Source organism: Chiloscyllium punctatum, chromosome 5 (genome assembly GCF_047496795.1).
Source record: "Chiloscyllium punctatum isolate Juve2018m chromosome 5, sChiPun1.3, whole genome shotgun sequence".
Classification (NCBI taxonomy): Eukaryota; Metazoa; Chordata; class Chondrichthyes; order Orectolobiformes; family Hemiscylliidae; genus Chiloscyllium; species Chiloscyllium punctatum.
In genome coordinates, this window is record NC_092743.1 from 139,029,217 (window position 1) to 139,049,160 (window position 19,944).

At 38.6% G+C, this 19,944-nt stretch overlaps 1 protein-coding gene across 5 annotated transcripts in view; it reads right to left on the bottom strand.

Moving 5' to 3' along the window:
* cspp1a (centrosome and spindle pole associated protein 1a) overlaps positions 1 to 19,944 on the bottom strand; it is a 156,280-nt gene that overhangs the window by 42,083 nt on the left and 94,253 nt on the right. For all 5 annotated transcript variants that reach the window (XM_072571488.1, XM_072571489.1, XM_072571490.1 and 2 more), the window contains 5 exons: positions 17,384 to 17,504; positions 15,919 to 16,066; positions 15,257 to 15,400; positions 12,330 to 12,442; positions 2,083 to 2,232 (listed from right to left, as the gene is read on the bottom strand). In XM_072571488.1, the coding sequence (XP_072427589.1) occupies positions 2,083 to 2,232; positions 12,330 to 12,442; positions 15,257 to 15,400; positions 15,919 to 16,066; positions 17,384 to 17,504 (676 nt within the window). The remainder of the gene's footprint in view (positions 1 to 2,082; positions 2,233 to 12,329; positions 12,443 to 15,256; positions 15,401 to 15,918; positions 16,067 to 17,383; positions 17,505 to 19,944) is intronic.

Below are 19,944 nucleotides of genomic sequence, written 5' to 3' on the forward strand. Positions count from 1 at the left end.
TACAATGTAGTCACTATGTCCTCCCTTCTTATTCCATATACCCAATCATGTGAAATACCTAATCAATGATGGACATCCTCGAGAAAGTGAGGACTGCAGATGCTGGAGATCAGAGTTAAAACGTGTGATGCTGGAAATTCCTGATAAAGAGCTTATACTCGAAATGAGACTCTCCTGCTCCACAGATGCTGCCTGACCGGCTGCACTTTTCCAGCACCACATTCACTTCGATTCCCATGGACAGCCCCAGGTTCCTATGGTCTCACAAAAATTATAATCTCCAGGCTTTGGGATCTTGCTAGGCATCCTATCAATTTGCATTCCAAAGATATTGGTTATACTCCTTTGGATCTGTCCCAGGCTTCCTTATCTCTAAAGACTGCTTGAATTCTATTATTCATTGTATTCAATGTTTTATCTCAATCAAATTCTGGTATTCCTCTTATATTTTCCAATTACCCAATTATATATAAAAAACAGTTGGTTTTAAATAAGATTAATAATTTCTGTTGTAAAGTTAGTTATAAAGTGTAAAGTTATATAGATACTTTTGCTGTTAACACTTTGTAATTAATGGGCTGTGAACAATCTATTTTGTTCAAGGCATAAGAGAAGGCATTTCCTATGACTAATTAACTTTCATATCTATGTTTAAGTATTTTTTTCTAACGCTTGTATTATACTTTGGTTATATGTGTATCTATTCTTTATGTTAAAAACTACTTTTATGATTATCTGAAGAAGCTTTAACTAGAAGCTATTTCTTAATATTGCAAGTAACTTCAAAGAAACAACTATTTACTCTAAAACAACAAAGCAGTTGTCTTCGCAGCTTAGGAAATCAATCTGACTGGTTTAGAATCAGATCACTTGTGTGTGTTTAGGCATCCTCTTATCAAACCGTCTCAGATGGTTGCTCGCAAGGCCCCTTCATTGGCCTTGGAGAAACTCTGTTCAAAAGGAACCATTTTGTTCCACTTAAAGTCTAGTACAGGCTGTGTGTTCTGTTTATCACTTGTCAGCCATTTTGGTGGGACAGGCTGCCTCATTCTATTTAACCATTGTCGGCCATTTTGTGTCTTTCAAACATGCGCCGCTCTTACAGGGAGACTCCAGGGAACTTAAGTAACAGTATCGCAGAAGTAACCTCCCAACCCCGTTTCAAATGGTTTCCATTTTCATCAGTTGTTTGCGTGGGGGGGGTGTAGTAAAAAGGATTATCAAATTTGTATTTTTGTTTTCAGCAAGTGCAAATATAGTTGCTTGATAATTCATGACTACATTCTAATATGTTGTCAGAGATTTTCTGTTTGCCTTCATCAGGTCTAATCACATGAAATACCAAAGTAAAGGGGATTTGCTGCAGTTTTGAGCCTCAAAATAACACCCACCATGTTAAGTAACATCCACATGCTAACTGATACCATGATCTTGCTTACTCTGTAGACATTCAACATATGTTCCAGCACCTTTGATAGCAATCTGCTAGATCCACAAGAACCAGTAAAATTAGGATTTATAATTAAGTTGTCAGGTTAAGGACTGGAGTAGACCACTGAGCATGTTCCATCACTCAACTGGATCATGGCTGGTATGCATTTTCACTTCTCTAGCCCATCTTGCTTCTATAATCATTAATGATTCAAAAATCATTTTACTTTTCGTTATAAACGTTACAAATAACTTTGCCTCTTCAGCTATTTAAGAGGAGAGACTATTACATGACATAATTCATCAGAAATGAGCTCTACTTATAAGGTTATGCATCCGTACTTGGGGCATCAGCAGCAGAAATCACTTCTCTCTATCAACTTCTTTAATTGCCCTAAACTCCCTAATTAGATGAGTCCTGAATCTTTTATAGTAATAAAAGACAAGCTCTACTCCACATAGCATCTCCTCATAATTAACTCCTTTAGCCCAAATATCATTCTGGTGAATGAGCATTATACCAAATTCAAATGCAATATAACCTTCCACAAGTGTATGCCTGGAAGTGAGCTAAAACTGATATAGTTGCTTGAGTAGAAGCTTAAGAAACAAAGAAATGTCCAATCATTAAGAAACAAAGAAATGTCCAACCTCTTCTTCTTTACGCCGTTTCTTTTCTTGTTCTTCTTCAAGCTCTTTAGCAATTCGTGCCCTCTGTTCAGCTAGGCGTTTCTCTTCTTGTTGCTCTTCAAGTTTAGATCTTTCACGTTCTTCCTCGGCCTTGCGTCGCTTCTCTTCAATCTGGAATACATTTAAAAACTAAATGAAAGCTCCTAAATTGTATGTTTATAGTTTACACAAATCTCTATTTTCTGGAGGAGGTGGTGGGGGGAGGGGTGTTGGAAATCACAATTAAGGATGTTATCACTTAGATTTTCAAATTGCTAATGCATTGATGATTTCAATTTTGCTGTATCAAATCCTCAGTCATCAAACCTTCAATTCTTTGATTCATAGGTTCTAAAACATTCAGTTTTATTTCTGAAAACTGAACCAAAAAGAATCTCAAGTATCCTCCATAATGTTAAGAACTTCCACAGCAAATAGCAAAATCTGTAATAATAATTTCCCTTGCACAAAATGAATATACTCCGCCTTTAACATTCCTCTCCAGACCTGTGGGGCAAGGAGGAGCGTTAATGCTCAAGTCAATTTTGTGGCAGGCTCAGTGACCATTTCCATTAATAGGTGGAGTTGTAAGCTTTAAATAAGCTGCCTCAACTCCCATTATACAGATCATCTTCAAAAACTTAATTAGCAATCAGACTGACTGAGGTAGCAACCAAGCAATCGATTCACAATATAATCAAGTTTTAACATCACTTCTAACTTTTCCATTAAAAAGCAGCAGCATCTTTGTAACATTAATGTTTCAGATGAACATTTATCAGTCTAATTCTGTTTGCTAAAAAAAACAAAAGAAACACAGTTGCTAGAAATTAGAAACAATCAGAATCAGAACTTGCTTGTATAATTCAGCAGGTCCAGCAGCATCTGTGGAGAGATTCAGGAGTGTCACTAGACCCGAAACATTAACTCTGCTTTCTCTCCACAGATGCTGCCAGACATGCTGAGTCTTTCCAGCTATTTCTGCTTTTGCTTCAACTTGTAATTTACTTCTTGTTAAACAAAGAGTATGGGAAATCCATATTTAAAGAGAAATTAGAATTTATTGAACATTTCCTTGTCTAACTCCTTGGCTGACAAAAAGTCACCTAAGAAAGTTGGAGCACACTTGCATTTTGCAGAGATAAATTTCTGAATCAGAGTATAATTCATGGTATACTATTAGTAATATATCTATTCAGAACAATCAGCAGGTTGTTTTAAGATCAGTCTTAGGTAGTCTCTCGGGATCAAGGCTTACTTCCTTCCACATGCAATGTTTGGATCCTAAGGTGACTAATATTCCAACACTGGAGTAGAGGTTGGTGACGTTTGACGAATGAGTGGGTGGGGTGCTCAGGTTTTCACAAACTACTTCCATTATTTACACTTGGCCTCTACCCAGAATGGCTTAAAATGATTGGCATTTTCTTAGATTTTGCCTGTTTGAGTGGTCTTGGGCAAGAGATTTTTACCAATCAATGAGAATGCTATATTTTCTCAGGGAGGTTTTGAAGACATCTTGAAGTGCTTCATCTATTCCCCTGATAACCACTCGACGGAAGTCAGCGTAGGTCGTCTGTTTGGGGTGTCTTGGGTTGGGTAGGTGAATGATGTAACCCATACAATGCTGCTAATTGATAGGTACTAATGCCTCGATGCTGGAGTTGATGTCGTGAGAGAGGACACTGATATTGGAGCATGTATCTTGCAGTGAATTTGCAGAATGTGGTAGAGGCAGAGGTAGAGGTATCGGTGGTGACATTTCTGTTAGAATGTACATTGTCCATACATCCAAAACAGAGGAGACCAAGTGACATTGCTGCCCTACAGACAAAAAGATTGGTGCTGTCAAACACTTTTCCTCAAATGACTGAAGGCTGCACTAGCATACTGGAAGGGATGCTGAGTTTCATTGCTGGTGTCTTCCCTCACTAACAGGAGGCTCCGAGATGTGATAACAGATCCACATTGTACAGGGGCTCACCATGGATCTCGATAGATAGGGAGCAAAAGTGCACAAAGGGAGCAGGCTGGTAGAGGATCTTTGTCTTCCAGATATTTGCCATTCTCTCACAATACTTTCTGAATGCACCTAGAATGGTTTGGAGTTAAGCCTCTGAGGATGCACAGTATAAGCATCATCTCTAGAGTGCAGCTTGTTAACAAGCCATCTTGTTTCTGGTCCGGAGGAATCAAAGGTTTCTCACTCATAATGTTTATTGGCTCCTTGGCGATGGAGATAGTGGCTCAGCAAGGAAGAGAGTGAAGGGTTTCTCAGCTTTACTTGAACCCAGCTCACACAATCAGGAGGCTTGTGTGACTGTGGTGTATCCATTGGCAAGAATCACAGCTCGTACGGTGGAGAACAGTGTTGACTTTCTGCAGAAGCCAAATTTAAGAAGAATGCTCTATAATCCCTTCAGGTTGTGTAGGTCAAAGATAAAGGCGAAAGTGGGTACTGCAGATGTTGGAGATTAGAGTCAAGATTAGAGTAGTGCTGGAAAAGCACAACAGGCTAGGCAGCATCTGAGGAGCAGGAAAAATCGACATTTCAAGCCAAAGCCCTTCATCAGGAAACATCAATTTTCCTGCTCCTCAGATGCCGCCTGACCTGCTGTCCTTTTCCAGCACTACTCTAATCTTGACTCTAGGTCAAAGATATACCTGAGGCAAAAATGAGGACTGCAGATGCTGGAAATCAGAGTCTAGATTAGAGTGGTGCTGGAAAAGCACAGCCGGTCAGGCAGCATTCAAGGAGCAGGAAAATCAACGTTTTGGGCAAAAGCCTGAGGGGCTTTTGCCAGAAACGTCAATTTTCCTGCTCCTCAGATGCTGCATGACCGGCTGCGCTTTTCCAGCACCACTCTGATCTCGACAAAGATATACCGGAGGCAATGGAAGGGTATATTGAGATTGTTACTGCTTTCTCACTTACCTTGGACTTGTCCTGCTGTAAAGACCACAGTGTTTATTCTCGCTTCTCTCTGACTCGGGAAGCTCTTCAGCCATTGCAAGAAGGTGATTGAAGAGGATTCTTGCACTGATCTTCCCCATTACTGTAAATCAGGTTAATCCTCATTTTTAAAGATGGTCATAATTACACCATCTCAGATCTCCTGGCAGGTGAGGTCTTGTATAGCAACAAAAAGTGCCTCCCTCCTATTGGATGGATTTTGCAACCTCATGTTGGCCTAGGTTGCTCTGAAATGGCTGCAAGTAATGTTTTGACATGAGATCAAGGGTACTCATGTAAAGGACTAAGTCTCAGTTGAGGAAACCCTCAAAATGCTCCTGTCAATGAAGCTGACTGCCTCTGCATTCTTGGAACATAGGAACTAGGAGTGGGAACAAGCAATTTAGCCCTTCGAGATCGTTCCACTATTTAACATGATCACGGCTGATCTTATCCTGGTCTCAACTCCACTTTCCTGCATGCTCCCCACAGCCCTTTATCCTGCATTTCATCAGAAACCTATCTATTTCTTTCTTGACTATGTTGATTGATTCTGTGCCCACTGCACTCTGGGGCAGTGAGTTCCACAGATTCACAATCCTCAGAGAAGTAGCTTCTCCTCATCACAGTTATGAACCTAGCTCTTCTCACCCTATGTCTATGATGTCTTGTTCAAGACTATCTCACAACTTAATAAGTACTGCTTCATTCTAAGGTCTCAGTTGAAATATATGCTTGGCTAGTAGGTGGCCTTGACTGTTCTGAAGAAACCACATGTCATGGCTGGCATCCACTGATGTTTGTTTTGCCACATTTTCCTTGCTAACCTGTCTGCCATTTTGGCCCACTCTCCTCCTCCTCCTTTCTGTCTCTCCTGTTACTCCTGCTCTATTCCAGACCCCATTGTCTCGCCCTCCTTTGCATTCCTGCTGTTTCTCCTTCTCGGATTAGGACTAAGACTGCAGAGGCAATGGACAATGTTACTTTCTATTCAAGATATTAAAAATATCAGGAAATGGTAAATTATTTACAGTGGTAGTGAATGCCTTACACTTTCATTCTAAGTACATTGCCATGTAAATGTTAAATGAAATGCAACAGATTGATAACCAATACAAGAAGTTTGACAGTGAGTTAGCTGAATTGGCTTGCAATGCAGAGTGACGCCAACAGAGTAGGTTCAATTCACACACTGGCTGAGACTTGTTGTGGACCAAGCCAGAACCCCCTCAAAACATAAGAAAGTAGCTCAGATCCTAACTTTGCTAGCTGTTTGAAGCAGGTGTATCGCGAATATTCCAGGAGTGACACAGCCGGCTCAACCACTTAGTTTTAAACAAAACAGAATTTATTTGCAAGATTATCAAGTGAAACACAAACAATAACTTAACCTATCCGAAAAACCCAACAGAGTATTCCAATTTAATGATGCTGTTCCAAACACTTGTGACAATCCCCTTAAACACCCCTTTGCAAAAATAAGGAAAAATTCAACACAGGGTCTTAGAAGACAGAAGTCCGAGAGAGGGAGGATCAGCATGGACTTGCTTCTAAATGGTCAAATAGCTTCACAATGGACTGCTTTCTAAAACCAAACCAAACCTAAACCAGAGAAAAGCTCAGCTGGGAGAACTGGCCACCTAAAAGCTTCAAATAGATCAAAACCAGACATTTCAGAACTTGTGTCTTTAAGATCTTTTGAAAAACAAAACCGAAGGATAACATAACCTTGTAAAAGCAGCTGCATCATCACACCTCCCACCCTTAAACAAAAAACCATCAATATCCAAAGAAGGCTTCATTTTAAAACCATAATCTTAAATTGTTAGTCAACTTCAACAGCAATATACATTACCTTGACAATAATCATGCAAACATGCACTGCTACACTGTTTCAGTCTGTTTTACTCCTGCCACTGAACGTCTCCATTGCTCATTTAAGTCTCGACAATGCATCAGCAATCATGTTTTTGTGCACAATTTTCAAAGTGAATGGCTGTAATGCCAACACCAAGCTCAAAGTCTCCTTCTCAACTGTCAAATATTTCTGCTAATGAATGTTTAACTTCCTGGAGAAATACCTGATCTATCTTTCTACTTTCTCATTATTTTCTCATCAGCACCAACACACACATCACTCACATCGATAACCACCTTGAATGGCTTTGTGTAATTCGTGTGACTAATACCTGGGTAGTGGTTAATGCAACTTTCAAGCTGTCAAATACCTTCCAACAGTCCACTGTCCACTAATGTTTCCTGCCTTTCTTTAGCAATTCAGTGAGTGAAGCAGCCACACTGCTAAAATTTGGTAGAAAGTTTTGATAAAATCCACTCAATCCCAGGAATCGTAGTACTGCTCTGTCTGTCGATGGTATAGGAAACTCACTAATTACTTTTGATTTTGCATTCCATACGGTCATTTGTCCATGTCCAATAACATGGTCCAGGAAGCTTTGGCAAATTCATTTTTAGCCAGGTTTATGACCAAGCCTGCCTCCCAAAGTCGATCAAACAATTCTGATAAATGTTGCAAATGTACCTTCCTGTGAGACTAAAAATCACCAGGTCATCTATATAAACTACACAATGGAGCAATCCAGAAATGACCTTATTGTTTAGTGTCTGAAATGTGGCTGACGCATATTTCATATCAAATAACATGACTTTAAACTGAGACAGTCCAGTCAGCACGCTCTGACAGAGGTATCCTTTGAACTTGCTCAGAGGATAACTATAAGTTGCTTGTCCCACTTTTTCAACACATCTTCCAAATGCAGAATTGGATATGCATCACTCTTGGTAACTGCATTGGATATGTGTGGACTGTCACAAAATCATTTTCTACCATCTGGTTTTGGCACCATTACTATGGGTGAGCTCCAGTCACTGTAACTCACTTCGATTATGTCATCTTGGAGCATGTGTTCAATCTCCTTTTGAACCTATGCCAACTTTAGAGGGTTAAACCTATAAGGATATTGCTTAATTGGAACAGCATCTCTTATATCTACATCATGCATAATTAGGTTAGTACTTCCCAGCTTATTTCCACATAACTCCCCATGCAATAGTAATAACTCTTTCAGGTCATTTTGATTTTCCTCTGGAAAGTAACTCAATTTTTGACAACTTCCTCATTGCCCAATTTAATTCGAGGAATATCCAATTCAGAATCCTCTGAGCTTGGTTCTTCACTATGTGTGGTAACAAATAACAATCTCCTTCTTTCCTTCCCTGTCAAAATACTTTTTGAGCATATTCACATGACACACACACAGATTTCTTTCTGTCCTTATGAAATAGTTCACCTCACTCAATTTCCTTTTGACTTGATAAGGTCCACTTATAGTCTCGATTTATAGTCTCGACTGTAATCCCTCAACACTGTCTTTAATGTCTGATGCCACCTTTCTAGCACTCCCTGTGACTCTGGATGGTATCAATAGACTTGAATTGCTTTATTCCTCAGCGGTCAGCTTCATGTATGAAGTAACACTAACATCTTATCCCCACTAACAAAATTGAGAGTTTTTGATATCTTGTCTGCTTCCTATTTCATTGTATGCTGTGATATTTGCAAATGCTGTCAGGCCAACTGCCCTGCTCTATTTAATAATTCCCTAAAATTTGACACATAGTCCAAATATGTGGTCTTTGAATTCTGACTTACCAATTTCTCCTTAATCAATTTTAGTGGTCCTCTCACTTCATGCCCAAAAACTAATTCAAATGGACTGAATTTGGTCAATTCATTTGGTGCATCTCTGATCGCAAAAAGTAGAAATGGAATTATTTTATTCCAATCATCTGGATAGTCTCAACTGTAATCCCTCAACACTGTCTTTAATGTCTGATGCCACCTTTCTAGCACTCCCTGTGACTCTGGATGGTATCAATCGACTTGAATTGCTTTATTCCTCAGCGGTCCACAACTTCCTTCAATAATTTCGAGATGAAGTTTGATCCCCCGATCTTATTGTCTCTCTGTGGGTAGTCTGTATCTAGTGAAATATTTGAGTAACTCCTCTTTAATCCTTTTAGCTATGAAATTGTGTAATGGAATGGCTTCTGGAAATCTAGTGGACACAACCATTATTGTTCACAAATACTGATTCCCACTTCTTGTTTTAGGTAAGAGCCCGACACAATCAATTAAGGTTCTTGTAAAAGGTTCCTAAAATACAGGAATAGGTACTAAAGGCATTGGTTTTATTACTGCCTGTGGATTTCCAATTTCCTAATATGTATGATATGTCTGGCAAAATTCAATTATGTCCTTGTGCAGTTCAGGCCAGGAAAAATGTTTTTTATTTTAGCATGAGTTTTTCTTACCACTAAATGACTGGTAGTTCATACGCTATTCGCGATACCTCCACTCTATAACCCACTGGCAAAGTGACTTACAGTCATAGAGATGTAGAGCACAGAAACAGTCTACGCTGACCAGATATCTCAACCTCAATCTAGTCCCACCTGCCAGCACCCAACCCATATCCCTCCAAACCCTTCCTATTCATAAACCCATCCAGATGCCTTTTAAATGTTGCAATTGTATTAGCCTCCACCACTTCCTCTGGCAGCCCATTTCACACAAACACACCACCCTCTGCGTGAAAAAGTTGCCTCTTAGGTCTCTTTTATATCTTTCCCCTCTCACCCTAAACCTATACCCTCTAGTTCTGGATATCCCTACCCCAGGGAAAAGACCTTGTCTATTTACCCTATCCATGCCCCTCATGATTTTATAAATCTCTACAAGGTCACCCCTCATCCCACGACATTGCAGAGAAAACAGCCCTATTCTATTCAATCTCTTCCTATAGATCTATTTTTAGTGCCCATATCCACTATCAAAATTACATTGTTTGATCCTTTAAAACTCAATGTAGGTTTGACCAGGTCCCTCCTTAGATTCGTGAAATGTTGTCTGTCAGCTTCTGGCACATTCAAGATGGCTTCCTTCACCTCCTCATACACCCCAGATACCTCCTCTGATTGTGATGCAAATACCTTACTAGTTCTACCTACAAGTTTTGTTTGGATCAACAAAATCCATATGGTCACTGGCCACTGCATTTGTTTAGCCTCCTTTTCAAATAAGATGAAAAAGGCTTCTTCATCCTTCTCATCAAATTTAGGCAATGAAAACAGATTCTCACCAGGCCTATGGCTCAAATGGGTTTGCTCATCCTCACTCTCTTTCTCACTAAGCTTAACTTCAGCCATCATATCCATTCTTTATGCTGACTTTCCAGAAAGTCAATTTCCGAAGTTCAAACTCCCTCTCTTTCTTCCTTTCCTCTCTCCTTTTCTGTCTCTTTGCTCTGCAAAAGCGATTCATTCTTTTTCTCTTTCCTCTGCTTTGAATCATACGGTTTCATTTCTGTTGCCCTTTCCTTGTCTTTTGCTTCTAACTCAAGCTGCTTCATTTTCAATTGAATTTTAGCCATTTCCAAGATTCTGATGGCATATCCAGCAAATTTAAATGCTGAGCTATTGCTGTAATTATCTCTCCTTTTCTCATGGAAAGAGATAGCTCCAATTCTAGCTTGTCTGGTAATTCTAGCAGCTTAGCCTTAATCACCTTTTGTAAAACCCCCAAAGTCACTTTGTCCGCTGCCAGAAAATACTAAGTGACTGGAAGATCCATTGCTATCCCAAGTGCTGTTTATGCCAATTGAATTCAACACCTGGAACAAAAGACACTAACACCTATCACTCTCTGCCTTCAAATCCAGCAACCCTAATCCCAATTTGGAACTACTGAACAAATCCTGCAAAGAGTCCCAATCTGTTATGGATCAGGCCAGATCCCTTCAAAACATTTCAAGAAAGTAGCCCAGACCCTAACTTTGCTCGTTGTTTTAAGGAGGTGTAACACAGATATTTCAGGAGTGATATAGCTGGCCTAACCACTTAATTTTAAATAAAATGGAATTTATTGGCAAGATTACCAAATGAAACACAAACAAAATACAGAATAATATAGCCGATCCAAAAACCCAAATTATCCAAATTTAATTCTGCTGTTCCAAATACTTGCAACAATCCCCATAAATACCCATTTACAAAAAAAAAGGAAAAATCCAACACAGGTTCTTACAGGAGAGATGTCAGAGAGACAGAGAATCAGCATGGACCTGTTTCATTGGGCTCAGCAGCTTCACAACTGACTGCTTCCTAAAACTAAACCAAACCCATGAAAAACTGAGCTGGGAGAACTGGCCACTCCCATTTCATTGTACAAGTGTTTGTTTTCAAAACTTCAAAAGCTTCTTCAAGTAGATCAACCCCAGACATTTCAGAACCTGTTTTTTTCCATGACCTCCTGAAACAAAAAACAGGGACAACATAACCTTGTCAAAGGAGCATCATCATCACAGGCTACCATAGAAGTGCTGCATTCTCAACTTCACCACTTTCCTGAGGCATGGTAAACTCATTCATCTCTCTCTTTGAGAGGGCAGCCCTATGGGTATCTAGGACAATGGCAACTTAGTCTTTACAAGAAGTTTAATAACATGGCAAACAAGATGATGCACGGGAGTAAAAGAGTTTTAAATAATGTGTCTAGATCAGAGTTGACCACGTAGCAGTCTGGATGTACTGAAGTTTCAAACCAAATGAAAGAAGAATCTATACTACTTCACTCCTAATATGAAGTTCTTGAAGTCCGGATTTGGCACAAGATGACTATCAACAATTAACTGAGCCACACAGAAACATCTCATCCTGATTTCAAGTTTATGATATGTTAAGTAGCAAAAGCAGCAGTGCATGTGGTAAGACTGGGCACAGGATCAGACTGACAGCAAATCAAAACAAAAACAGCCTGAGTTTTCACTCTTAACATTGTCTAAAGAGCCATAGCTTAAACATGTACATGCATAACTCATACAAGAGCAGAATTTGGGTTTGTGACTGAAGTGCATCATGATTAATTTGTACACCAAAACTCACCCTTAACATTCATATTTGAACAAAAACCAGTAACATAAATTACAGAGGGCAAATTACAACTAAGATCTATAACTCAGTAAGAAATCAATATCTTCAGGAATAGATAAGGATATACACTACTAAGAAAATGTCAAAGAAAAATAATTTTGAAGCTTATTTTCTATTTACTATCAGCAGTTGCGTTTCTTAACTTTAAATAGCGTGTAACTGTCAGAAGACATCCTTGACTACTTATATAGATAAAGCAGAACAATGATATTTTTGAAATGAAGCAGAAAAGAACAATTGTTTTAAAAAAATAAACTGCATTTACTTGTAAGCGTAGGTACTCTTTGTATTTCTGTTGCTCATCAACTTTTTTTTCAAATTCTCGTTCACAGACAGGATTTCCTTGGAAAAGTTGTGTCGTATTTGCAAATGTAAATCCTACAAAAAGAAAACAAATATTAAATTGACGAAATTTGTCTCATCTTCAAAACATCTGGGAACAGTTAAAGTATGAGAACAAATGATTTGCATAATTTAAACTGATTCAAGATACTTTCAGCAACAGTCATGGGGACATTTAAGTGACTACTGGACATGCACATGGATAGCAGTGAGTTGAAGGGGGAGTAGGTTAAGTTACTATATTTTACATTAGGATTAAATCTCGGCACAACATCATGAGCCAAAGGGCCTATTCTGTGCTGTACTTTTCTATGTTCTATGTTCTAACAGTCCCTAGGACCTTACCATTAAGTGTATAAGTCCTGCTAAGGTTTGCTTTCCCAAAATGCAGCACCTCACATTTATCTAAATTAAACTCCATCTGCCACTTCTCAGCCCATTGACTCATCTGATCAAGATCCCGTTGTAATCAGAGGTAACCTTCTTCATTGTCCACTACACCCCCAATTTTAGTGACATCTGCAAGCTTACTAACTGTACCTCTCAAAGTCACATCCAATAGGATAGTGAAGAAGGCATTTGGTATGCTTCCCTGTATTGGTCAGAGTATTGAGTTCAGGAGTTGGGAGGTCATGTTGCAGCTGTACACAACATTGGTTAGGCCACTTTTAGAATACTGCATGCAATTCTGGTCTCCTTCCCATCAGAAGGATGTTGTAAAACTTGAAAGGGCTCAGAAAAGATTTACAAGGATGTTGCCAAAGTTGAAGGATTTGAGCTATAGGGAGAGGTTGAATAGGCTAGGGCTATTTTCCCTCGCGTGTCGGAGGCTGAACCCTCTAAACCCTTCCTCTTCATATACCCATTCAGATGCTTTTTAAATGTTGCAATTGTACCAGCCTCCTCCACATACTCTGGCAGCTCATTCCATACACGTACCACCCTCTGCGTGAAAAAGTTGCCCCTTAGGTCTCTTTTATATCTTTCACCTCTCACCCTAAACCTATGCCATCTAGTTCTGGACTCACCCACCCCAGGGACAAGACCTTGTCTATCTACTCTACCCATGCCCCTCATGATTTTATAAACCTCTATAAAGTCTCCCCTCAGTCTCCAACACTTCAGGGAAAACAGCCCCAGCCAGTTCAGCCTCTCCCCATTGCTCAAACCCTCCAACTTTGGAAACTTCCCTGTATATTGTTTTCCTGAACCCTTTCAAGTTTCACAACATCCTTCCTATAGGAGGGAGACTAGATTAGTCCTTTCAGAATTTTATAGATTTCTATGAAACTCACCCCCCCTCTTATTCTTCAAAACTCCAGTGAATCCAATTCTAACTGACTCAATCTCTAGTTGATGGTAAATTGTACATGAATGCATTGAAAAAGTCAAACAAAGTTTATTTTGCTTGCTCAATGCTGTGGAAAAGTGTGGTTTTTGACTGCTATTGTGTGTCTGGAATTTCAAACCTTGTTAACTTCAAAGAAGTATGCTACTGGTCCATATTCAGATCAAAATACAGATGTATTGGTTATGATGCAAGGTATCTGTTTTTGCATATATCATTTATTTTAGAGTTTTGAACTAGTGGCATGTGGACTTTGCTTTAGGTGTATGAGCAAATTTAAGAATTAACTTGTCAGTCTTTCTGGATCCATGACTTTTTAAAACCAGTATAAGAGTGAGTGGTGCAGGAGTGTTAATGAGGACTTGTTCTTGTTGTGAGAAGTTTTCACTCCGTGAGAATAAACATTGAAAAGCATTAGCTCGTGTTCAGTTTGGAAGATTCAGGGATTCATTTCTCTTTTTGCTTGGTCCAGAACCCTTTTGGTTTCAGTTTGCTAAAACTCTGGCTTAGATGTGAGAATAGTTTCTGGTGGAGAACTAAGTTAGATCTGAAAACAGTTAAGTAGTAGGTTACCTCAGTAAAGAACCACTCACACCTTTCAAAACTAACACAGCCACATTTGACAATGCATAAAGTACTTGCTGTCCATTTCAGTGTGATACTTTTTGACATGATTAAAAAATATAACAATGCAATTTAATTGCAAAGACACTACTTAAGGGCCTCTTTGCCCATGACATGTAATTTTAGACTTGAGGTACTTTCTCGCAGTACGTATCTTTGACCAATACAATCGGCATGCCATTGTTCTTTACACAATCAATCTGTGCCATAATCTGCTGAACAGCTAGCTAATTTGTAGCAAGCTTAGGTTTGTGTTGAGAAGTCCTTAGTCAATTCTACATTGCTGCAGAACAACCACTTTGCTTAACATACTATAAATTTAATTTGTAAATGGTTAAGTGAAAAGCATGATACTCTCCTTCATTACTGAATTGTCATCAATTGTCATCCTTCAGTGCTGCATTCCAATGCTAGTCAAGGTTAAGTTCTCAAACCATTGAGTTGGCTTTGAAACAAAGAGGCCACAACTTCTTATGAACTCTGTAGTTTTGCTGCAAGGATCAAACACAGGACCCATCCCCTAAGATGGAAAGCAGGACCCCGAGTGGCATTTTACAGGCAGTGCTAAACTAAGAGACATTGTAGGACTGCAGTCCAGTTAAGGAAGAAGGCATATCTCTAAGAGCGGTCAGTCCTTCCCAAGAGTCAGCAGCATAATCAACCCAGGGGAGAATAAGAAGGACATCAGAATAATTAGATCAGAAAGTCTTAAAAGGCAAATCTTCCTTTTGCTGCTTCCTAATGACTATTTATGCCAGTAGAACAGAATAGTGATAGAGAATATTTAGGAATTAAAAAGAAAGAGGAATTTTTCCCACCACAGAAAGTGAATCTTCCATACGCATTTATTTTCAATTATTACTATCATGTGAAATTACCTCGGAGTTTCTCTTGAGGTGCATTAGCATCTGGTCTAGCTAAATTCTGGTTAAGAGATCCCACAACTTTGAAATCCTGATTTCCTTGATGAGGATAATCCCTGTAAGCATCTTCATTCTGCTTATGCATTTTCTTTAGATCGGCTGTATGATAACACCAAATAATTAAAATAAATTAGTTCAGAATATAGTAAAGCAGAATCATTAATTATAAACTTGCCATGCAACTTGAATGGGAAATCAAAAGAGGAATTAATGATGGAATTATTAACTTGCACCTCTTGAACCTGGATTCAAATCCAGTTCAAGCTGAAAGAATACAAGACTCCATTCAGTTGCACATATACACAAATGGGAAATTTTACTCCAATTTTTCAGGGTATATGTCTACGTATCCATATATAATTCAACAGCTTCACTCTAAGCTACATGCTGATAGATTTCAGAAGTCTGCAGTAAAACTAGTTTCCTGTGTAGATTAAGGCATTTTATTAGAAAAAGTATAAGTAACTTCTTTCATATTTAAGCTATACCTGTATCCAATTTAAGATGCTCAATGCTAGGACATTTATATGAGATGGCCAAGTGCACTAATGCTTCGTAATTATATGCCTCAGCTTATAAAGCACAAAGCTGTACCAAGAAAAAAGTAGAATTCATACTGAGAAGATTTCCTTCTGCATCCCTTAGAGGTGCACCACCTCCCCCTCTTCCCCATGGATTGTAAATTCTCATTTCCTCTTCAAGTTTCGCGTCATATCTTTCCTTTTCTTCTTTTTCTTTTCTTTTCCTCTCTTCCCTTTCTTGCATCTGCATAAATGTGTATCAAGTAATAATAATTATCTAATCTTATTTTTTTTATAACAGCTAAACACAGGTTACAAACAGGAACACTACATTGTGAAATTTGCAATTTTGAAAAGAAATGGGCAAACACCTAAAACAGGAGTTAGGGACAATCATTTTTTAAAAACTGCACTAACTACATAAACTACAAACTATTAGTAAAGTTAAGTTTGTTAACTCATTGAAGTGCTTAAGCTTTACTCTGACAAACAATATTCCAACCCAGAGTTGCTATCAATTGACAGATAACTGCCATTGGATGTCAGCTCCGAACTCAGCTCTTAAATAATTCAATTTTGAATTTTTTATGGCAGTCTAAGGGGATGCAGAGAAACTGTCATCAAGGAGAGGTACGTGTAGTTTGCAGTTTGGTTCATGTGGAAACCCAGTAGAGGGGAAAGAGGTGCTTTTATTTCCCTATGTTTTCTCAGCCTGTCAAGATGACAGAGATCATCTATGAAACAGGTGAGGATGAATGGACTGAGGGTACTTGCATGTCTGAGGATCTCCTGCAGTGATCACCTGTGGGTTTGCAATAACTACAATAATGTGTCTCTACGCTCGATATCAAGCAAGAGATTCAACAGATGGCTAATGCAATACAGCCCATTGAATACTATCATTCAAAGTTAATTTCTGTTCCAATAATCTCCCTTTATGAGGCCAAGAGGACTGCAAAGCATTTGTACAATGTTTTGACTCATTTTTACTTTGAGAGTCAAAACAACTTAATTGATCGAAGGCATTTATTCTAAACTGGTATTAAATTTATCCATCTAACTTTTCATATATATAGTAGTAAGAATGTTTTTCGTTTATATATGCTTCATTCTCCTTTCTGGTAAACACATCACTTTTACTAAGTTACATGTGATTCTGGCTAACACGATGAATCTATTAATGGGATTTAATTGGATACAAGTTTACCTATGCTTTACTTGTCTATATGCCATCATTTATTCTGATGCACTCATCGTTGTTTTGGCACTGGGAAAAACTGAATTGATCCAAAATGCAACCACTTGTATCTTATTCTGCAGTAAATCACATATTCCACCACATTCTACTGCTCTAAATATTAAATTCAGATCTGAGAATTAAGCAAGATTCTACAGTTGAAAATTAATTTTTGTCTTGAGCATCGCAATGTACTGCTTTTGGCTAATAGGATAACACAAATAAAAATGTGTGCGTGTTTGTCAATTATTCTAAAATTTTCTACCAAATCACATATGCAAAATCTGTCAAGTTAATAGTTTTTTTAAATTATGTGCATCTTACCTGCTTTTTCAGTGATTCCTGGTAACTTTGTGTACCTTCTTTTGATAAAACTGGCTTTTGTTCTGGTAGAGATCCAGCTACTACGTTTCTCACATTAGTAGCATCACGTGCATTTGCTGTACTGCAAAACAATTTAAGGCTTAATGTTGTGTTTGTCTATTAAACTCTCAAACTTCTACTTAAATATCACAGGATGACAATATCCAACTTATCCAATATCCAAGTTAGCAAGTTTGGCAAAGTAATTCTGTCTTATTGTATATAGCATCAGATTTATACATTACCATTCAATATGTGACTACAATTGTATCAGACTATCAACGTAAAATGTACAGTCTGTGCCTTCAAGCTGCAATGGAGAGCAGTAATTAAGCATTTAAAATTAATTCAAAGAAGATATTGTTACATATGACCTGGATGAGGGAGTAGAAGGATGGATTAGTTAATTTGCAAATGACACAAAGGTCAGTAGAGTTGTGGATAGTGCCGAAGACTGTTGCACATTACACAGGGACATAAGCTGCAGAGCCGGGCTGTGAGGTGGCAAATGAAGTTTAATGCGGAAAAGTGTGAGGTGATTCACTTTGGAAGGAGCAACAGGAATAAAGTGTGCTGGATTAATGGTAAAATTGTTGATAGTGTAGATGAGCAGAGAGATCTCAGTGTCCATGTACACAGATCCCTGGAAGTTGCCACCCAGGTTGATAGGGTTGTTAAGATAGCCTATGGTGTGTTAGCTTTTATTGGTACAGGGACTTGGTTTTGGAGCCACGAGGTCAGTTACAGCTGCATAAAACTCTGGTACAACCGTACTTGGGGTATTGCATACAGTTCTGCATTATAGGAAGGATGCGGAAGCTTTGAAAAGGGTTCAGAAGAGACTTACTAGCATGTTGCTTGGTATGGTGGGGGGGGGGGGGGGGGGGGGAGGGTGGGCGGCGTCTTATGAGGAAAAGCTGGGGGCCTTGAGGCTGTTTTCGTTAGAGAGAAGGTTGAGAGGTGACTTATTTGAGAGATATTATATAAGCAGAAGGTTAGATAGAGTGGATAGTGAGAGGCTTTTTCCTCGGATGGTGATGGCTAGCATGAGGGGACATAGCTTTAACTTGAGGCGTGACAGACATAGGACAGATGTCAGATATAGTTTGTTTACTCAGAGAATAGTAAAGGCATGGAACACCCTGCCTGCAACAGTAGTAGACTTGCTAACTATAAGGGCATTTAAAATGGTCATTAGATAAACATGGATGAAAATGGAATAGTGCGGGTTAGATGGGCTTCAGATTGGTTGCACAGGTCGGCACAACATCAAGGGCCAAAGGGCTTGTACTGCGCTGTAATGTTCTATGTTATCCATGTCACACTACTTTTGATTTATCTTTGGTAGACAGGAACAAAGATGTAATTAGGCAATTTATACAAATTGCAAAATGCAAAATACAAAGATCAAAGTTATAAATTTCTAAAACAAAATTTGAGTGTGGGAATGGAACTGATGGGGAGTAAATTGGAGAAAAATACCAACAAAAAGTAGATTAACAGTGGACAATATTTAAAGGGGGGGCCAATAGAATTCAGATGTACTCTACTAAAAAATAACAATAAACTAGTTAAGAATGAGGTTACATAAAGATGCAAGGATAAAAGTAAATCCAAAGAAAATACATACACAAAATGCAGAAATAATAGAGGACAAGATGACAAAAAAGAATATTTAGCAGAGACCAACACTTAGCAACAAAAAGTGTATATCTGAAATTAAAACATTAAATGTACAGAAATGGAATGGCAGTATTAATCAAATCATCAAATAAATAATCAATAATTAGTTCAGAGGGTCAAAGACAAAATCTATTTGGCTAGAACGAAGGAACAATATGAAAGCTATTATGCTACAGGGGTGTATACAATAGGTCAGTACTTCCCAAATGTTTTCCCCACTATGAGGCCATTTTGAGACCTGAAAATAGCACACAAAGATGCTCTCAATCCAAGGACTATGGAAGCAATGCTGGATGTAGAACTACCAGAGCAGCATTGTGGAATACTATTGATAATTATATTGTCTCTTTGCCTTCCTGCTCTACTTCCTTTCTGATATTTGGTAGCCTATAGCAGAGCTTCTCAAAGTGGTGCCAGGACCCCAAATTGTGTAGCAACCTAAAATAGTACCAGGTCTGCCATGGAGCTGACATTGTTACACCAACTTTGCTTCCTCTCTATCAAGACCTGTGTTCTCAGCTCTCACTGAGAGATTACAACAATTTTCAGGTCTCAAAGTTAAGGAAAAGGAGCAAACAAATGTAAAAGCATGCAACTGGATGTAAAGGGATGTGACCAAGATGGACTGAAATAAACAAATGTCAACAGAATAATGATTGAACACTGGTAGACTTCAAACAGTTTCAGTAAGGAACTGAGACATTAACACGGGGGGGGTAAAAAACAACAAAAGCTCTCTGGATGACCAAAGATAGTAAGAACTTAATGAGACAGAGAAGGCACGCTAATGACAAGTAGGAGTATTAGCTATATTCAAGGCCAAGATAGACAGACTTTTA